We start from the raw sequence: 20,309 nt of genomic DNA on the forward strand, positions 1-20,309 counted from the left end.
AAACTGAAGTTCATAAATGGGCAGGAGAGCTTTTGGTTAACTCCAGATTGCTATCTGCTGCCGTAGCAGGTTCAGACAATGTTACAATGGCAGTGCTGCAGAAGTGTAGACTGAACAGATCTTATCCATGAACTCAGGAGCAGCAAACAACAACAGCTTTTTATTTCCCCTTTCTGTCTGCTCTTGCATTTATTTCTGAACCATTTCTTCCCTTAATGCATGCACTTGTCCCTTGGGGTCCAAACCTCAGCCAGCTCATTCTCTTGTTGCTCACTGCTTTCTCAACCAGTCCGCCATCTCCCTCCACTTCTGGTAATCTCAAACAAGGCCAATTACGGTAATGCCAACTGACTCATTCCTTATCCTTGGTGATCAATTTTACTCAGTTGCTTCCAGGGGCTCAATCAATTATCCATGCCTTTTTACTTGGAGTTGTAGAGTCATAGAGCTGTGCAGTGCGGAAAGAGACCCTTTGGCCCAATTTGTCCATGCTGACCAGATATCCTATATAAATCCAGTCCCATTTGCCAGCATTTGGCCCATATCCCTCTAAACCCTTCCTAGTCATGTACCCATGCAGATGCCTTTTAAATGCTGTAATTGTACCAGCCTCCACCACTTCCTCTGGCAGTTCATTCACCTCTGAACAAGTTGATTAGAATTTTATTTATACCACCCACAAGGTGTGTTCATTGCCAATCACAGATCATTTCACAGCACCTTCTAAATTTGCCACCTCTACCATCCAGAAGGATGAGTGCAGCAGCCATATGGGGGACTCCATCTGCCAGTTTCCCTCTGAGCTATACACTATCCGGACTTGAACAATCTCTCCATTCCTTCAGTGTCACTGAACAAAATCATGGGATTCCCTCCCTCTCAGCACTGTGGATCAGATGGACAGCTGCAGTTACAGAAGGCAGTTCATCACCTTTTTTAGCCAATTGTGATAGACCGTGGCCTTTCTAGCGATGCCCATGGAAGAATTTTAAAAGCAAGTTGACTCCCTATCACTGACAAAAACCTGTCTTACAGGTAATGACTCATTTCCATTCTTTTAAGGTTTAGCTGCCAGGCTACATTTTTTCATTACCCACACTAAATCCAGGTGTGGATGTCAGCACATTGCATAATGGATGCGTTACTGGATTAATAATTTGACTCAGTTGTTAAGAACGCAGTCTGTCACCACATTCAGGTCAACAAGACTGGGCAGTAAAAGCTGACTTTGTCTGTGACACCATCTTCAGAGAATGAATAACTTTGTTTTCTGACCTGCAGTTCTATATTGATATCAACTTGTTAATGTTGTACCCAATGATAGTTAATATCCCCTCCAATATTGCAGTCGTTTTATGATCTCACCAGTCTTTATCACTGGAGACTACCCTTGACATCTCATTGTCTTACCGTTCTTACCTAATTCTCATTTCCCTCCGACTACACTTTTAGAAAATAAGTGCTACACACTTAGTAGTTTTCAAGTCCCTCGGTACTTGACCATCATTGTCACTAAACTGCTTACTAGTTTTTTAACTTCTGGCACAGATGCTCACAGACAGTTGGGACTATACCATGTTCTGATATTTCATTGAAATTTGTGTTGTCCATGAGAGCCACATCCTGACCCCCTCAAGTGTTTTCCCATTAAGTAGCTGAGCATCTAACTCCCCACCCCCAATTAGCTGGCTTTCTTCAGAAACCATCTCCCTCCTTTTAGATCTGGTGGTATCATCCCCTTTTTCTTTAAAAGCTTCTATACCCCACAGTATTTAGTTTATTAAATGTCAGGTATTTCCCTTGAGACCAGAAGGTTCATTGTTTAAGGTAAGAGTTTTAAACAGCTTTCTGCTTGTTAGCTTGGCAAAAGCTAAATCATTACTTGAAGCTGTTGGCATTTTGAAAATTCTACTTTGGAGGTGTAAAGTCAAAGCTATGATTTGCTAGATTCTTAGTCAGATGTATGCCTGTATCTGGTGTATTTTGGAGTTTCTCTGTCAAACACAATTTTTGTACATACCTTTTTTTTTTAGGGTTTGTATGTGACATTTTGCTGGTGTGCCAACAAACCAGCAGCAGTGACCACAGCAAATTATTGAAGACACTGCGCTGTATTGATATGTGCGGTATTAAGAACCAGTTCAGACAAAGTGAATATAGTGATAATGCTTTCCTCATGGGAATAATGCCGGATTAGTTTCTTTCTCTACATAGAGTTATAGTCATACAGCATAGAAACAGACTTTCGGTCTAACCAGTCCATGCCAAACAATTCCAAATTAAACTCGTCCCGCCTGCCTGCTCCTGGCCCATATCCCTCCAAACCTTTCCTATTCCTGTATCTATCCAGATGTCTTTTAAACATTGTAATTGTACCCACATCCACCACTTCCTCAGGAAGTTCATTCCAGATGTGAACCACCTTTGGTGCTCACGTGCTCCTTTTTGTACTCCTTCACTAATGCCGCTGCATCATATTGTTGTAGTCTGTGCATTTCCCTTTGTTGACAGACCTTTATTTCATTGGTCTATGCAAAACTATTCTTCTGGTCAGATAATTGATGCTGTACTAATGAAGTAATATTGATATCCTTGCACTTCACAATCACTCACCAGATTTTTTTTTGTATTCATCCATAGGATTCACTGTTATATCTTTAAGTGGCCTCTGTTTTGAGATTTGTTTAGCTGCATCTATGGAACATTATATAATTTCTGGACATGGAGGTACCTTGATGAGCTCTGTATGCTGTTTTATACACTTCCGTTTCTGGTCATTACTTAATTGTCCAGTCTCTGTTAGCAAAACACAGAAAACAGTGTTGAAAAAGAGTGGAAAAGTAGCCTAGACGCTTGCTTATATTGGCTCCTCAATAATTGTGGAAATATTTGCTAAAACAGCAGACAAGGTAATAAAGGGCGAGGGGCAAATAACACCGCTACCCCGGCACCTTTCCCTGCAACAGCTGGAAATGTTACACCTCCTCCCTCTCTCTTTCTCCCCCAGCCGCCACCCCATTCAAGGAACCAAACAAACCTTTCACATCAGACAGAGGTTCACCTGCACAACCGTCAATAATAGTCTACTGCATCCGCTGCTCCCGATGTGGCCTTCCCTACGTCGGTGAGATCAAGCGGAGACTCGGAGTCTGCTTTGTAGAGCCCCTGTGCTCTTCGCGACAAATGACAACATCTTCCTGTTGCGACCCATTTCAACAACCCGTCCCACTCCCTGGGTGACATGTCCATCCTGGGCCACTTCCAATGTCACAATGACGCCACCTGCAAACTGGAGGAACGACATCTCATATTCCGTCTTTGGACCTTACAGCCCAATGGCCTAAATGTGGATTTTACTAGTGTTAAAATCTCCTCACCCCATGACCAACCCTCCCTCTCATCCCTGCCTCCTTGACCTGACACAACCTGTCCATCTTCTCTCCCACCTATCCGCTCCTGCCACCTCACTGACCAATCCCCACCACTCCCTACCTGCACTCACCTATCACCATCCCACCTACCTTCCTCAGCCCCACCCCTCCTCTCTCTTTATTTTCCAGCTCCCTTCCCCACTTCCGAAGAAGGGTCCCAACCTGAAACGTCAACTTTCCCACTCCTCTGGTGGTGCCTGGCCTGCCGTGTTCTTCCAGCTCCACACTGTGTTATCTCTGACTCCAGCATCGGCAGTTCTTACTACCTCAGTCCAAAGAAAAGTTAGGATGATGAAAAATGGCATAAAGACTCTTAACTCAGGAAGTTAAGGAAAGTATTAGGTTGAAAGAAAAAACATATATAGAGGGGCAAAAGTCTGTGATAGCCCTGAAGACTGGGACAAATTCAGAATCTTAACAGGGAGGACTAAAAAGGTAATGAAGACAGAGAAAATATGCTACAAGGGCAAACTCACGAGCAGGGCAAACTAGTAATAAGAACATCTCTAAATTAAACTGGAGGAAACCCACCAAATCATCATCATCATCATCCTCACCGGCATAAAATTCACCAGGGAAGAGGAGAACAACAACCGACTCCTATTCCTGGACGTAATGGTTGAATGTAAGCTCAACGGTGAGCTCCAGACCAGTATATACAGAAAGGCTACCCATACGGACCAAATACTTAACTATAACAGCAACCACCCCAACATCCACAAACAGAGCTGCATCAGAACTCTGTTCAAAAGAACCGTAACATGCTGCAGCAACCTGGAACTGCGCAAAGCTGAAGAAGAACATCTCCAAAGTGCCTTTTTAAAAAAAAAAGGCTACCCTAAAAGCGTAGACTGCCCTTACGTATGCAACAGGAAGACGCAGAACGCCCGGACGCACTAGTCACCCAGCTATGCATCAAGAACGTTGTCAGATGACCACCAGACTACTCTGACCACTAGGAATTGTGGTAGCACACAAACCCACAGATACACTACGACAACTATTGATAAGATCAATGGATCCCATACCCACTGCTAACAGGATGAATATTATGTATAAAATCCTATGTAAGGGCTGCCACAAACACTACATTGGACAGACTGGGAGAAAACTAGCTATCAGGGTACATGAGCACCAACTAGCTACCAAGGGACGTGACCAACCATCACTCGTTTCCATACCCTCTGACAAAGACGGCCATCAATTTGACTGGGACAACGTAACCATCCTAGGACAAGTCAATCAAAGACATGCATGGGATTCCTTAGAGGCCTGGTACTCTACCTGGAACTCCATCAGCAAACATGTGGAAATAGATCCTGTTTACCATCCACTACGAAGCAGAACCGGAAATGAGGCCAACCACTACATCAGATCGGATCTCTCAAACAACAAGCTGGACAGACCAACAGTGCTTCATTGGAGGCGCACTGATGATGTTACCTAGTATGGTGACGAAACATCTGCAAACCAACCTACCAGCTCGCGAACAAATCAAAACCTTATCACCTTTAATTATATAAAAGTAAAGAGTAACCATAGGTTTCTTAAATAAAACTGGTGAGATAGTTATTGGGACCAAGGAGATGGCAGAGGTTTTGCATCAGTCTTTACAGTGGAAGATACTCAGAACATCCTGTTAATAATAAAGAATGTGGGAAGAATAAATACCACTGCCATCATTGGAGAAGTAGAATTAAACAAACTAATTGGGCTAAAGGCAGATAAGTTCCCAGCCTGATGGTTTGCATCTGAGGATCCTAAAAGAAATAGCTACAGAGATAGTAGACACATCGTCCATCTGATTGAAAAATTATAACCAAATGAGCGGAGGAGTGGCAGATGGAGTTTAATTTAGATAAATGTGAGTTGCTGCATTTTGGTGGGGCAAATTATCAAGGCAGAATTTACACACTTCATGGCAAGGTCCGAGGGGGTTTTGCCAAACAAAGAGACCTCTGAGTGCAGGTTCATTGTTCCTTGAAAGCGGAGTTGCAGTTAAACAGGATAGTGAAGAAGGCATTTGGTATGCTTGCCTTTATTGATCAGTGCGTTGAGTATAGGAGTTGGGGGGTCATGTTGCAGCTGTACAGGACATTGATTAGGCCACTTTTTGGAATACTGTACTCAGTTCTTGTCTCCCTGCTATAAGATGTTGTGAAACTTGAAAGAGAGCGGAAGAGATTTACAAGGTATTGCCAGGGTTGGAGCTATAGGGGGAGGCTGAATAGGCTGGAGCTATTTTCCCTGGAGTGTCAGAGGCTGTGGGATGACCTTACAGTATTTTATAAAATCATGAAGGCCACAGATAGGGTGAATAGTCAGGTCTTTTCCTGGGAATAGGACAGTCTTAAACCGGAGGGGATAGGTTTAAGGTGAGAGGGGAAAGATTTAAAAGGGACCTAAGGAGCAACTTTATCACACACAGGGTGGTGTGTATATGAATGAGCCTCCTTTGTTGCCCTCTTCCTTTGCTTGCCGTCCCCCCCCAATGCTCTTTCCAATTCTCTGGGATCTGTCTGCACCTCCACCTAATTGCTTGCTCCCCCCTCCACACTGCTGCACCCCTATAACCAGCATAAATATCACCTTTTCCCAATTGCTATCAATTCTGAAAAAGGGTAACTGGACTCAAAACATTAACTCTCTTCTCTCTGCACAGATGCTGATAGACCTTCTGAGTTCCTCCAGCAATATTTTTTTTTGTTTTCAGATCTCCAGAATCTGCAGTTCTTTGTTTCCTTAAAGTTAAAAGGTGTAATCTCGTGTCTTATTGGGTGCTGATTAACCTGTATATTTGTGTTTACAATTTTATTTTTAATGTACGAATGTGTACAAACACTGCCTTAGGACTGTACAGAACTTATTCAACAGATCTACATTTGCTATAGGGTGGACTAGGCAGCAGTGACTGTACACGTGGTTTTTGGTGCAACAGTGTTTTAAAAATAACAACTTGTATCAACCACAGTTTCAATGTACTGCATAACTCATCTCTTCTGCAAATGGTCAAAAGTAGTTTTGGTTCAAGCTCCATGTGAATGGAACATACTTCTTGTTAGCACAGCAATAACGAGAAGTGGATTTTGGATCACTGGAAGACGCAATCAGAAGAAACTTATTCCATGTGAATGTAAAGGATTTCACAATCAATGTTCATTAAGTAGAGATTATAATATGTAATTCACTTTTAAGAGATCAACTTAAAATGACGGGAAAAGTGTGGAGAAATTGCATTAACATAGACCACCTAATAATTCAACCATGAATGGCTGCTATAACTTGTGTGACTGTCTCAATTGTACATATAACATCTAGACATTGTCCTTTTAAGTTATTTTAAATATTAGGATAACTTTGGTCTCAAAGCCTTGTGAGCCAATGGATTTATGCAAGCATAAATGAAGATTTTAACCCTTTGCCATGAAAAAGGGGAAATTTGAGGTTATGTAAATGTGTCTTGCCCCTTTTCATGTGAGTTTAGAAATGTCAAGAAAGCACAATGCAGGCCATTTGACAGACTTCAAAACAAATGTCTTGTTCTGTGTTGGCAGCCTATGTTGTTCAATCCATACGTATTTTCCCATTGTATTTTTTTTGCAGAGGAGGAAGAGAATAGTATAGTCTGTTAGACAGACTAGCCATTCAGTACTACATTAATTTGTTGTGTATAGGGCCTTGTTTGGTAGTCTTACTTCATTCAGTTTGTTTTTGTTCAGTGGGAGTGGTATATTCTGGTAGTAGCGCACCTAACACTCTCCTTCACTTCTTGCCTTTTTGTTTTAAAACATTTAGACTTGATATGTTAATATTTGGAAGCCATCAACCTCTATCTTCAAAGTGACCTTGTTTCTAAGTTTAGTTTCTAGTTTTGTGGACTTTAGTGTGTGTTTTGGCAGCAAACTTATGATTGAAGCAGATGACTGTTTTATTTTCACACATAATTGAGTACTTAAAATCATGTTAGTTTTAATTAAATGTGTTGAGTAAGCATAAATTATTTCAAAGTTCAGTGCAAAGTATCTTTCAATTTTTTTTTTGTTTCAATGTTTTTCAGGGCAAGTCTTATGTGTATGACTATGTCTTCCCCTCGAATGCAACACAAGAACAAGTGTACAATGCCTGTGCAAAAAATATCGTCAAAGGTAAGACGCGGTGATGAAAGGCAGTTGCTTGGTTTACGAATTTACATTGCAATTATTTGACTTGGCTAACCACAGAGATTTCATATATGAATCTTTACTTCTGTATGCAGAAAATCTAGGTAAGAAGCAACTCGCAATCTACAGACCTTGTCCGAGTATTTATTCTTGAGAGCCTGTTGGTGATGCCAGCCCCCAATCTCGGATCAACTGACAAAACCCTTTAAAAATGAAGAGATTTTATATAAGAATCATGACTTTTTTTTGCAAATGTTAATTAATTGTTGACAGTTGATTTGAGGACTAATGGAATAGAAGGAACCATAGCAGCATGAATACAGAATTGGCTCAGTGAGAGAAAACAATAGTGGTTGATGTATTTTGGGCTGGCAGAACCTGTTTACAGTTTCAAAGTTTGTGGAGCGTACAAGACGTGGAAGCATTTGTGAACTGAAGATGATTTGTGTAGAACTTGAAAAGGACATTGACAAGTTGGTGGAATATGTGAACAGGTGGCAAGTGAAGTTCAGTGCGGAAAAGTGGGAAGTGATTCCTTTTGGTAGGAAGAACATGGAGAAACTTTTTAAAACAAAAAAAAATCACATTCCACGAGGATTGCATGACCCTTTGCATGGACACATATATCCTATGACCCAACCCAGCACACTCCCGTTCCTTCAAGGGTTAGTAATCAGGATGAGGATTTGTGACAGCCTTTAATCTCCAATGCAAGGATCCTGACACCAATACTTAAGCATTTGTATCAAGATAGATCAAATGATTACAAAAATAGAAATAAACTAATATGACTTGATAGATATTAGAGATGTTTTTGCAGCGTTGCCAGGACTGGGAACTTGGTATTCCAGGGTATTTGATGTTCCTGAAAATCGGGCAAAAGTCAGAAGAGTTTGTCAATAATGGAAGGTATCAGTGCAGTGGTGAGTAGTGATTTAAGGTGCAATACGCAATAATGTGGAGTTGGTTTGGGTAGAAATAAGGTACAGCAAGGCTAGGAAGTCATCTGCTGTGGGCTATGAAGTGCTGGCATGAAAGAGAAATTGTGTCCTGGCATATATCAGCCAATGTCTTAAGACTGCCCTGCCATTCTATGATGTCTGCTTTCTCAGCAACAATCTGTCTTGGATCTTAACGTGTAGCACAGACCACATGCACTTTTGTTGAAGCATCTGGATGTCTTCAGTAAAAGTGTTAACAGATAAAATGTCATCAAGTCACATGATTACATCTCAAATTAAGTGGTAGGATTATAGGCTTATCTTGAAGAGGGGGAAGAGCAAATTTAGAGGGCCACAGAGATTTAGGGAGAGATTAAGGTGGTAAGGCCGTCCCTGATATGTAGAGGAACTTCCCTGGCCAGTGGGGCTTTAGCTGTTTTTGAGAGCTTCTTCAGAAATGGAGAAATTAAAGCTAAAATCATTTTATCTCTCAATTTGCTGAATTGGGAATCTTAAAATTTCCCAAAGCTGTAATATGCAAGTGCAACACTTTGAAAGATAGAGCAGGGTGCTAAGACTGAAACTTTGGGAAACTTGCTCCAATGATGATAGCAGCTATATTTGAAGCAATGTGTTCCCATTCCAGGAAAAACACATGGAACGGATTATTAGATAGTAGAAAACCACAGCTAACTTTGCTGTACTCCAAATCAGTCAATGTGTTTTTGTAAAAAAAAAGTAAAGTGCTTTTTTTTTGAGAGCAGGTGCATTCATGATTCAGAATACTTCTAAAACATTTTCTTTTACTCCTTGAATGCTGAAAAGACATTCTTTTAAGCCATTTTATTTAATATATTTCAAAGCGTGACAAGTATGGAAGTGGAGGAAACAGTAATTTGCATCTACATTGACTAACGAAAAAGATACAAAGGACCGGTGTGATATTTGTCTCTGGTTGCGTTGTGTGTCCACCTTTTCTCCCCCCACAGTTTTGTACCTTGGGACTGCTCCCTCTGGTTAGATGGTCAGTAAAAGTCATTAGCCATGATTCCCCACTATCTTCTTATTTAAGAATTTTGCCATTTCTTTGTCCCTGCAGTATTTAGTGATTTTAAAATCCTGCAGGTGTAAGCCTCTTCAAGGGCGCAACATTGGAAACTTAAGGCAGGGCTCGAGGGAAGTCAAAATGGGAACGGTTAAAGGGTGAGATTTAAAAAGAGCATTTGGAAACCACTACAGGATGTCATGGCAGTTCTCATCGTTGTGGCCAGGAGACCAATCAAGAGGTAGGAGCATCTGCCATACAACCACAAGCAATGGCATTCTGTGTCCCATGGCTTTTTCCAATAGCATCGAAGTCTTCCTGATTAACGCTTGGTGATTTGTGATAAAGTTGAGGGCTGCCCACGAGCAAATCAAGCAACAACCTGATATTATTACATACTCCAAATCACACCTTTTTAACCATGTCCTGGGGTCTGTCATCCTGCCTCAGTATGCCGTATCCTCTGGTAGGGCATACCATACAGATGAAAGAAAGTGGCCCAGGGAGTTCTTAGTATTGATTCTGGCCCCCGTGATCTTTACCACGGTAAACATGAGCGAGGCTTTATCCTGCTGATTACCACCTTTTTATTCTAATCAGTTGATTCATCAGTGCTTCTCCATATTGAACACTGAAGATATAAAACATATTTTGGATTAGGGACCTTACTATGCATCAGCAAGAGTGGCCTGATAGCACCACCACTAATTTTGAGCTTGTAGAGGTCTATAGAACATACTACCAGATGTAGGCTTGTAGCAGATAGGGAGAGCAACAACTCAAGTACACGTTAAATTGATGCCTTCATAAATCTTCTCCGTGCAAGTGAATCTATGCTTGGCAGTATTGGTAGGAATGACTTCTCTGTAGTTCTTATGGGCAAAAGCATTCTCATTCATTTGAGTTTGTGGCTTTACCACCATGCTAAGTGGGTAAGATTCAGAACAGATCTAGCAGTTCAAAGCTGGGCATCTCCCGGATGTTACTAGCTATCAGCAACAGCACTATTCTACTATGCTGTGTAATCTCAGATCTTGAAGGCAGTCGTTGGACATGTTGTGCACTGTCAGTTGAGGCATTCAAGTGGGCATTAGATGATCGTTTCTATTTTAATAATGTGGAAGGGTATGGAGAAAAGGCAGAATGGCACGAGATCACATTTGGAGATTCTTTGCAGAAACAACAGGATTAATGGCCTCCTCCTGCACTAACATTTTCTGTATATTCTCATGGTCTCAAATACCCCTTGGTCTACCATTACCGTAGAGCCAGGAGATCAACCTTGGCTCGATGAAATGTGTGGAACAGGTACTTATAAAAATGAGATGATAGGCCTTTGAAGGTAAAGTAATGCTCCTTATGTGCTAAACGAAAGATGCTACATCTATATTCAGCCAGAAATGTAGAACAGATGATCCGTTTTGGCCTCCTGTTCAGGCCCCCTCCCAAATCTATGCTAGTTGTCGGCAAATTCATTTCATTCCACGATATACAGAAACAGCTGAAATTGGACTATGGTTTCCAGCAGTATCTGGACTGTTGTGCAAAGGACTTGTACTCCAGAAGCAGTCAGCCCTTTAACCAAATTGTTTACCTAAACCACCAGCATCTGCCAAACAAGTCCCAGATATGTTGTGTCTCTAAAGGCAGGCCAATCCATTCGATTATTTCCTATCAGCCTAATCTTGTTAAGTGATGGAAAAGGTTTGTGATGACATTTACTCACCAATAATCGGATGCATTGTTTGAATTTCATAGGATCATTGGCTGTAGTCCTCATTATAACTCTGATTTAATGTGTCAAAAGATCTTAATTCCAGAAGCAAGGTGAAAATGATTGTGTCAAATGCTACCTTAAAGTCAAAGACAATCAACCATCTACATTTTGTGGCTGCAAAAGTAGCACTGCCATTAACTAGGCACAAGCTATTTACCGTCTAAACAAAGTGGTCCGTTATCTTTACGCTGGCTATTATTTACCATCTACAAGATGCATAATATCAACTTGGCAAGATTTGCTTCAGCAGTATCTCAAACTTGTCTTCTACTAGAAGACCAAGGCTGATGAGAAAGGAGGAGAATGTTGTTGTAGTCCTACATGATCCTAATGATGGAATATATGGTCCTCCCTTCAAAACTTTTGTTTCAAGATCCAGAAAATTGCTACTTGACATTACTGTGGGTATGCCAACACCAACCAGGATACAGTTTAAGCGGTGCATCATCTTAAGGGTAGCTAGGGATGGGCAATAAATGCTGGCCTAGCAGTGATGCCCACATGCTATGAACAAAAATACACCCCATGAAATGTGTTTGTTTAGATTAAATTGCTCATCATGTGTTTACTATCAATAGCAAACATAAAATTGTTTTGAGCTCCTGAATCCAGATTATTTAGAAGCAGGGCTGCAGCACTCATCAAGCCCCATCCCTCCCCCACCCCCACTGTACAAATCCTTTTTTTTGTGCTGCTCTTCAGCTAATCTCTTGTCTCTAGTTTTTGTGCTGAGTCCACATTGTTCTAAGATTGAGCTCTAATTTGCAGAATTTGTCAAACCTGTTTTGGAATTCAAAGTACACCATTTCATTGATCCAAGTCCATTTTGTATGTTACTTTCAACAAAGTACATTTGAATAAAGCCTAAATGGGGAAAATGTCCAAAGTCTCTTCCTTTTTAGAACCATGTGGATGAAAATAGATAAAGCCAGTAGAGCAACCAAAAATTTAAGGAGATTGTTTGTTTGTTTGTTTGGTTTTTTTAGAGAGAGAGTTATTGCATATTGAGTGTACTTGGAGTACAAAATATTTATCTGTATTTAACAATTAAAGTTAAATGTGTGCTCTTTTAATGCAATCGTCTGCAATAAGGTAGCTCAACAGTTGTTTGTCATGATTATATAGAGTTGCACATCAAAGTTGTTATGGACCAGACCAAACACCCTCAAAATATGTTAATAAGATAGCCTAGACCCTAACTTTTCCTTATTTTAATGGTAAATGCCAGGCTTTGCATTCTGGATGCAATTCAATTTGTTAAACTATCAATCTTGAAGCAAAACACACTTTATTCGTACACTATAGATAAAATACAACAAAAGAAAGAAGAAATTGGAACAATTTAACTCTTGGAAAACTTGACATAATAGATTATTTAACTACCAAACAATCTGTTCCAATATAGTAACTTGCCATAAACGCACCCTTGGCAAAGGCAAATTCAGTAAAATAGATTGTCTCACATGCAGTTCTCCAGTCCAGGAGGTAAAACATAGAGAAAACTCTGTGTGTATGTGGAGCTGGAGGAGCACAGGGTTTGGGTGTTTGTGTGCTTGCAAGCAAAATGGTCTGCTCAATTCTTGCATGCTAAAGTACTTGAAACAAATTGGCATTGAGATCAGTTGTACAAATTTTCTATTGTTGAATTTTTTTTACCATTTTCCAGATGTACTTGATGGATATAATGGCACAATATTTGCATATGGCCAGACATCATCTGGTAAAACTCACACTATGGAGGTAAGTGTTTTCCTTGCCCACCTGTGAGTCCACCCAATAGAATGTGTGCCGAGTATTCACAGGTTAGATTACCCCCATAGCCTCACTGATCCATATCTGCTATGTTTTGACCAAATTCCTTGTAAAAGGAGCAAACTTTTTTAATAAAGAAATGAATAATATTACTAGTACAAGCATGGGACTTTTTGGCTTCTGAAAAAATTTATGAAGATACAAAAATATTCGAGCTACACCTATAATATATGGCTTTTAACTCTAGAGTTGTATTGAAGTCTTAGTTTGCATGCACATGTGATGTTTGAGTGAGATTCAGGGCATGTTGCTGATTTATTTACATAGCATTAGAAATACCGAGTTGAGAAAACTCGGCTTATTCTCTAACTCTGTACCAGTAGCAACTGAACTGTTAACTGTAGCTGCATTCTGAAAATATTAGTTTGGTTTAACAAAATGTACTTCTAATTGCAGGGTTCACTCCATGATCCCGATTGTATGGGAATAATCCCCAGGATAGCCCAAGATATTTTTAATTACATTTACTCCATGGATGAAAATTTGGAATTCCACATCAAGGTAACAGTAACAATGAAGCAAATTTAGTTGTTTTCAAACATGCGTTCTCATGATTTGGGTGTCACTGGCAAAGCTAGGATTTCTTGGCCATCCCTAGTTATCCTTGAGAAGGTAATTCTGGACTTTGTTTTTCTTAAACTTCTGTAATGTTTCAATACGCGTCAGTAGCTTGAGATTGGAGAATAGCTAAGTCACTTATTGGCCAGGCCAAATAGGAATGACCAGGTTTCTACTCTGAAGAGCAATAGTGAACCAGTTGTTTTCCCTGGACAGCGGCGCTCACTATATTACTGGTTTAGTTTATTTGCAGATTTTATTTTTAAGAACAAAATTCAAATTCTAAAATGGTCGCTGTGAGATTTGAATTGCCATTTGCTGGAATAAAAGAACTGTTGAAATTAATTTATGCAAACACCATTTAAATGCACTTTCTGGACATCCTCAGTTTCTGTGAAATCAACGAATAATTTTAAATTGTTTCTTGCAGGTTTCATATTTTGAAATTTACTTGGACAAGATTAGAGACCTTTTAGATGGTAAGAATTTAATTTGATATGATATTTGTAAATGACAAGTAATTTAATATTTTGAGCAGTCATAGCACCAGCTAGGGATTTTTTATGCGCACATTATATATTTGGAAATGACAAAAAGCAGTTGCATTCTCAGCAGAGTAATAGCTATTGCCATTACAATAGTGGTCTAAATTTTACAAGTGTAGTAGTGATTGTGAAATGAAACTACATGGTTAAGGCTGTAAAATGTAAATAAACCTTATTCTTCTTAGATCTTTTTCCACAACTGGCACTTGATCCAAATGTATTTTAACTTCTCTATCACAGTTTCTTTACTATGTTATCAGACTAGTTAAAATAGACTTTATTCCTGAACAAATTTCTGTAGTCATAAATAATGGTTTTATATTGTCGCTCTACACAATTACAACTTGCCTCAGAACTAGGTCAACTGCCAACACAATTTCATAGAAACATAGGAGCAAGAATAGGTCATTTGACCCATCTAACTTGCTTTACCATTTAGTAGGATCATGGCTGATCATTCAGCTTGCCTTCCGCCCACATCCCTTGATCCATTTAGAGCTATATCTACCTCCTTGAAAACACCACGTTTTGTAAAATAATTTCAGAGGCCAGTATCTCATCACCAAGTCACCGTTTATTTACGCTTGCATAGTACTCAACACTGGTCTGGCATCCTCAGAGCCAGTTCTCAGTGAACAGAACCTCTGACACTCCCATCTATATCTGTCAGCCAGAGCTCTCTGATTGGACCAGGTTAACAGCCTCAATCAAGGAACTCATTCTATGAGGTCCACCTGGCTGACGTCATTGCAATCACTACATTTTGGCCTCAATCATTTTCTGTGGCAGAGAATTCCATAGGCTCACGACACTCTGGTTGAAAAAAATATTTACCATCATCTCAGTCCTAAATGGCCTATCCCTTATCCCTAAATTATGATCTCTGGTTCTGGACTCTCTCTTACCATTAAGAGCATCCTTCCTGTTTTGGTCTGTTAAAATTTTATAGGTTTCTGAGATTTCCCCCACCTCATTCTTCAAAACCCCAGTGAATATAATCCTACTGACTTATTCTTTTCTTATGTCGATACTGCCATTCCCAATAAACAATTTGGCAAATGTTTGCTGCACTCACTGTAGAGCAAGAACGTCCTTTCTCGGACAAGGAGACCAAAGCTGTACACAATATTCCAGCTTTGGCCTCCCCAGTACCCTGTACAATTGCAGTAAGACATCCTTGTTCCTGTTCGTGAATCCTTTTGCTATGAAGGCCAACATACAATTTGCTTTTTTCACTGCCCACTGCATCTGCGTGCTTACTTTCAGTGACTGGTGCACATTCCCCTCAATTTACAGCCATCCAAATAATAATCTGCCTTTCTATTTTTAGTACCAAAGTGCAAACTCTCTAATTTATCCACATTATACTGAATCTGTCATGCATTTGCCTACTCAGGCTATCCAAATCACACGACAACCTCACTACATCCTCCTCATGGCTCACTCTTCCACCCAGCTTTATTTTACCTGCAAATTTTGAGACATTAATTTAGTTCTGTCATCTAAATCATAATATATTGTGAATAGCTGGGGTTCTAGTACCGAACCCCTTTAGTTGCTGTTTGCCATTCAGAAAAGGACATATTTATTGCTACACTTCCTGTCTGCTAACCAATTTTCTATCCCCCTCAAGACACTACTCCCAATCCCATGCACTTTAATTTTACACACCAATCTCTTATGTGGGACTTTGTCAAAAGCCTCCTGAAAATCCAAATAAACCACGTCCATTGGTTACCTCTGATCAGCCATACAGTTATATCATTGAAGAATTCCAATAGATTTGTCAAGCATGATTTCCTTTCATAAATTCATGCTGACTGTGCCTAATTCTACAGCTGTTTTCTAAGTACCCTGCTATAAAATCCTTGATAATGGAGTCTAGCATCTTCCTCGGTACCGACATCAGACTCCCTATTCTATGATTCCTCATTTTTTCTCTCTCTACCTCCCTGTTTTAAGTAGTGGGGCTACATTAACTACTCTTCAGTCAGTAGGAACCGGTCGAGTCTAAAGAATCTTGGAAGATGCCCGCCAGTGCATTCATTATTTCTCGGGGCCATTTCTGTAAGTACTCCAGAATGCGGATTATTAGGTACTGGGGATTTATCAGCCTTCAATCCCGTCAGTTTCTCCAACACGTTCCTCTTCTAGTACAATTGCTTCAGTTCCTCCCTCTCGAAGCCTGTGTTCCCCTCTTTTCTGGTACGTCGTTTGTGTCCTCCTTTGTGAAGGCAGAAGCAAAGTATGAATTTAGTTCGTCAGCCATTTCTTTGTTCCCCATTTATAAATTTCATTGCTTCTGACTGTAAGGGACCTACGTTAGTTTTCATCAATTTTTTTTTCTCTTTACATACTTACAGAAGCTTTTATAGTTCTTGCGTTCCCTGCAAGCTTACTCTCATACACTCTTTTCCGCATCCTAATCAATCTCTTGGTCCTCCTTTGCTGATTACTTCTAAACTTTTCCCAATCTTCAGGTCAGTTTTTCTTGCCAATTTATATGCCTTTTTTACATCTAATACTAACTCTGACTCCCCTCCTAAGCCATCAGGAGATTTTCTTTTAAAAACATTTTTACGTTAAAATTTCTTGACAAAGCTGCCATGCAAAATGATTGTATCACTGAAGGAAAGAAATATTTCATGAAAATCAAAATGTAAACTTCAAATTTGAGCAACAGAATCAGCAGAAGTGAGTCAGGTCTTTGGGGAATTTGAAAGAATCCACACGATGGATGTAGGTACTGGCATTTGTCATGTCAAATACTTGTATCTTTCTCTGTTTTCATTTTCTTGTGTTTCCTTTTCGTTTTTCCTGTGAGTGAAGGTTTTGCTAATGGAGAGTGAGTTTAACCCCACTGCTCAGTGAGCTCTCTACTTATTCCAGGCATTCTCACTATCGCAAAATAATGTGAATAAGCTCAATCTCCATTATTTTGAGTTGATTCCTCGTGAATGAAGGTGGACTTTACTCATAGTCATTAAGAGCAAAACCACTGTGTAGTAATGCTTCATTTTTGCTCACAATATATTGATTTAGTTTATATAATTCTGAGAAACACTTGACTTGCATGACACTGACAGTCCTGACCCATTTGGTCATTGTCATAAAACAGTCTGTTCAGTATTATCAAATTTTTATTGAAGAATTGATGCTGAAGCTTTAAAGATTGAATAGTTTATAACGTTGTACAGGTTTGCAGATTTTTTTTTTGACATGAAAGAATAGTCAGCAATACCCAATAATTTCTTGCCTTCTGTTTCTCTGATTTTCAGAAAAAAAAAGCTAGTGAATGTCAGAGATCAGTGTACCATTTAGCTGTTTAAAATCTATAAAATAGGAACACCAGTAGACTGTTTGTCCTGTTGAGACTACTTCACTGTTCAATGAGATAACCATTGATCTGTTCGTGTTTTGACTTCCACATTCTCCCTACACTGGATAATTTTTGATTTCCCCTGCTTAACAATCCCTATCCATCTCTGCCCTAAAAATATTCAGTGACTCTGTTTCCACCATCTTTTAAGGCAGAGATCCAAATTCTTACTACTATTGGAGTGAAGAAAAATTCTTCACATCTTTTTGTCCTGAAAGGACAACAGTACCGCTAGTTCTGGATACACCGAGGAAATATCCTTTCCACATCCACCTTATCAAGACCATTTCAGGATCTATCTTCAATGTAGTCACCCCTTACTGTTCTAAATGCCAGTGGGAACAAACCAAACCTGGCTGTAACAATCTAGCAAATCTCCTCTGAACCATCTCTGATGGATTTGCAATCCTTCCTTAAACAGGGAGACCAAAACTGCGCACGATATGTGAGATGTGGTTTCACCAATGTCCTGCAGAACTAAAGAAAAACATTCTTTATGTTCCATTCTTCATATTAAAGGACAGTATCCCACTAGCTGTCTTCATCATGTGCTTTTACCTGCACACACTGTTTGTGACTCGTGTCAGAACACCTAAATTTCTGTGCTCTTAGAATTCTGCAATTATTCTTGTGTTTATTTCACAATGGTGCCGGCCTGATAAGAAATTGGCTAAGACATCAATTATTCACGCTAAATACCTAACACGGAGATTTGTTATAAACAAATTTTTTTAAAGTTGACATGCTTGTATTGATTGAATTCATTATTTTGAGCATCGCTGCATTATGCACTAAAGATGTTGTCTTGAATTGCTGTTTCATTCCCACATAGCAGAAAATTTGTCTTCTGTTTGATAGGAAAAACTGGGCTGTTGCTATAGCAGTTGAGCAACTTTGTCAGACTATGAATTTGTCAGTTAAATAGATGTTGATATTTTAAAACATAATTGCATTTGATATACCAGTCAGAGTCATACAGCACAGAAACAGATCCTTCGGTTCAGCTCATTCGCGTGGACCAGACATCCTAATTTGACCTCATCCTGTTTTCCACCATTTGGCCCATATCCCTCTTAAACCCTTCCTTCCTATTCATATACCCATCCAGATGTCATTGTAATTGTGTCCACCTCCACCACTTCCTCCGGCAGCTCGTTCTATACATGCACCATCCACTCGCTGAAAAAGTCGGCCCTCAGGACCTTTTTTAAATCTTGCCCTTCTCACCTTATACCTATGCTGTCTAGTTTTTGACTCCCCCCACCTTAGGAAAAATACCTTGGCTATTTACCCTATCTATGACCCTTATGATTTTATAAACCTCTATAAGGTAACCTGTCAGTCGCCTTACTGAGGGGTGACCTTTTATAGAGGTTTACAAGGTCTCTGGGGCGGCTCAGTGGTTAGCGCTGCTGCCTCACAGCACCAGGGATCTAGGTTCGATTCCACCCTCGGGCAACTGTGTGGAGTTTGCACATTCTCCCCTTGACTGCATGGGTTTCCTCTGGGTGCTCAGGTTTCCTGCCACAGTCCAAAGATGTGCAGGCTAGGTGGATTAGCCTTGCTAAATTGCCCGTAGTGTTCAGGAGTGTGTAGATTAGGTGGGTTATAGGGGGATGGGTCTGGGTGGGAAACAGGGCCGAAGGGCCTGTTGCCACACTGTAGGGTTTCTGTGATTCTATACATTTTGCATAAGAAACTGGTTACATTGTTGTTGTCATGTTCTTGGGCAGTCTTGCAGGAGTGGCAACTGTTATAGCACACATAGGTATTTAGTATACACAGCTTGCCCACTAAATATGGAAATTGTACTGTTTGTGGGTAGTGCCACCTGTTGGATTAATAGCTTATCACCTGTTTGTCTCGTGTTATTAAAGGAAGTTAAGTAGTAGTTAAAAGATTAGAGCGGGAGAGATAATTTATCGATACTAGCGAAAATCAGCAAAACCTTGCAGAAACTTTGTTTTTCAAATGATTGAAATTGGCAAGTATCATGTAGGTATCACAGAAGTGGCTACAAGGGGATCAGGGCTAGGAACTAAATGTTCAAGGATACACATCCTATTGAAAGGACAAGCAGATGGACAAAGGGGGTGAGGTTGCCTTGTTAGTAAGAAATGAAATTAAGTCAATGGCAAGAACTAATATAGTCGGAAGGCGTAGAATCTGTAAGTAGAGCTGAGGAATCACAAAGGAGAAAAGACTCTGGGAATAGTGTGCAGGTATCCTAGCAGTAGTCAGGATGTGGTGAAGAAAATAAATTGGGAGATAGAACAGGCATGTAAGAAAGACACCATTGGAATAATCATAGGGGACTTCAGTATGCAGGTGAACTGGGAAATCAGGTTAGTAGCAGATCTCAAAGAATGTCTATGGAATGTCTACAAGATGGGTTTTTGTGAGACTTGATTGGGTAGCTTAAGATGAAGGAACCCTTAGGAGGCAGTGATTTTAATATGACAGTATGCACCCTTCAGTTGAAATCCAATGCAACAGTATTACAATTGAGTAAAGGTAGCTACAAATGCATGAGGGAGGAGCTGGCCAGAAGGGAAGCCTAGCAGGGAAGACAGTGGAGCAGCAATGGTAGGAGTTTATGGGGGTAATTTGGGAGGTACAGTAGAAATTTTTCTCTGGGAAGAAAGAACCTGCTAAGGGGAG

The 20,309-nt window shown here is 40.1% G+C and overlaps 1 protein-coding gene across 3 annotated transcripts in view; it reads left to right on the plus strand.

Moving 5' to 3' along the window:
* LOC109931738 (kinesin-1 heavy chain) overlaps window positions 1-20,309 on the plus strand; it is a 103,943-nt gene that overhangs the window by 14,992 nt on the left and 68,642 nt on the right. For all 3 annotated transcript variants that reach the window (XM_048613314.1, XM_048613318.1, XM_048613326.1), the window contains exons 2-5: window positions 7,489-7,576; window positions 13,021-13,094; window positions 13,563-13,667; window positions 14,155-14,203. In XM_048613314.1, coding sequence (XP_048469271.1) covers window positions 7,489-7,576; window positions 13,021-13,094; window positions 13,563-13,667; window positions 14,155-14,203 — 316 coding nt within the window. The remainder of the gene's footprint in view (window positions 1-7,488; window positions 7,577-13,020; window positions 13,095-13,562; window positions 13,668-14,154; window positions 14,204-20,309) is intronic.

Source organism: Rhincodon typus, chromosome 2 (assembly GCF_021869965.1).
Source record: "Rhincodon typus isolate 14 chromosome 2, sRhiTyp1.1, whole genome shotgun sequence".
NCBI classification, from domain to species: Eukaryota; Metazoa; Chordata; class Chondrichthyes; order Orectolobiformes; family Rhincodontidae; genus Rhincodon; species Rhincodon typus.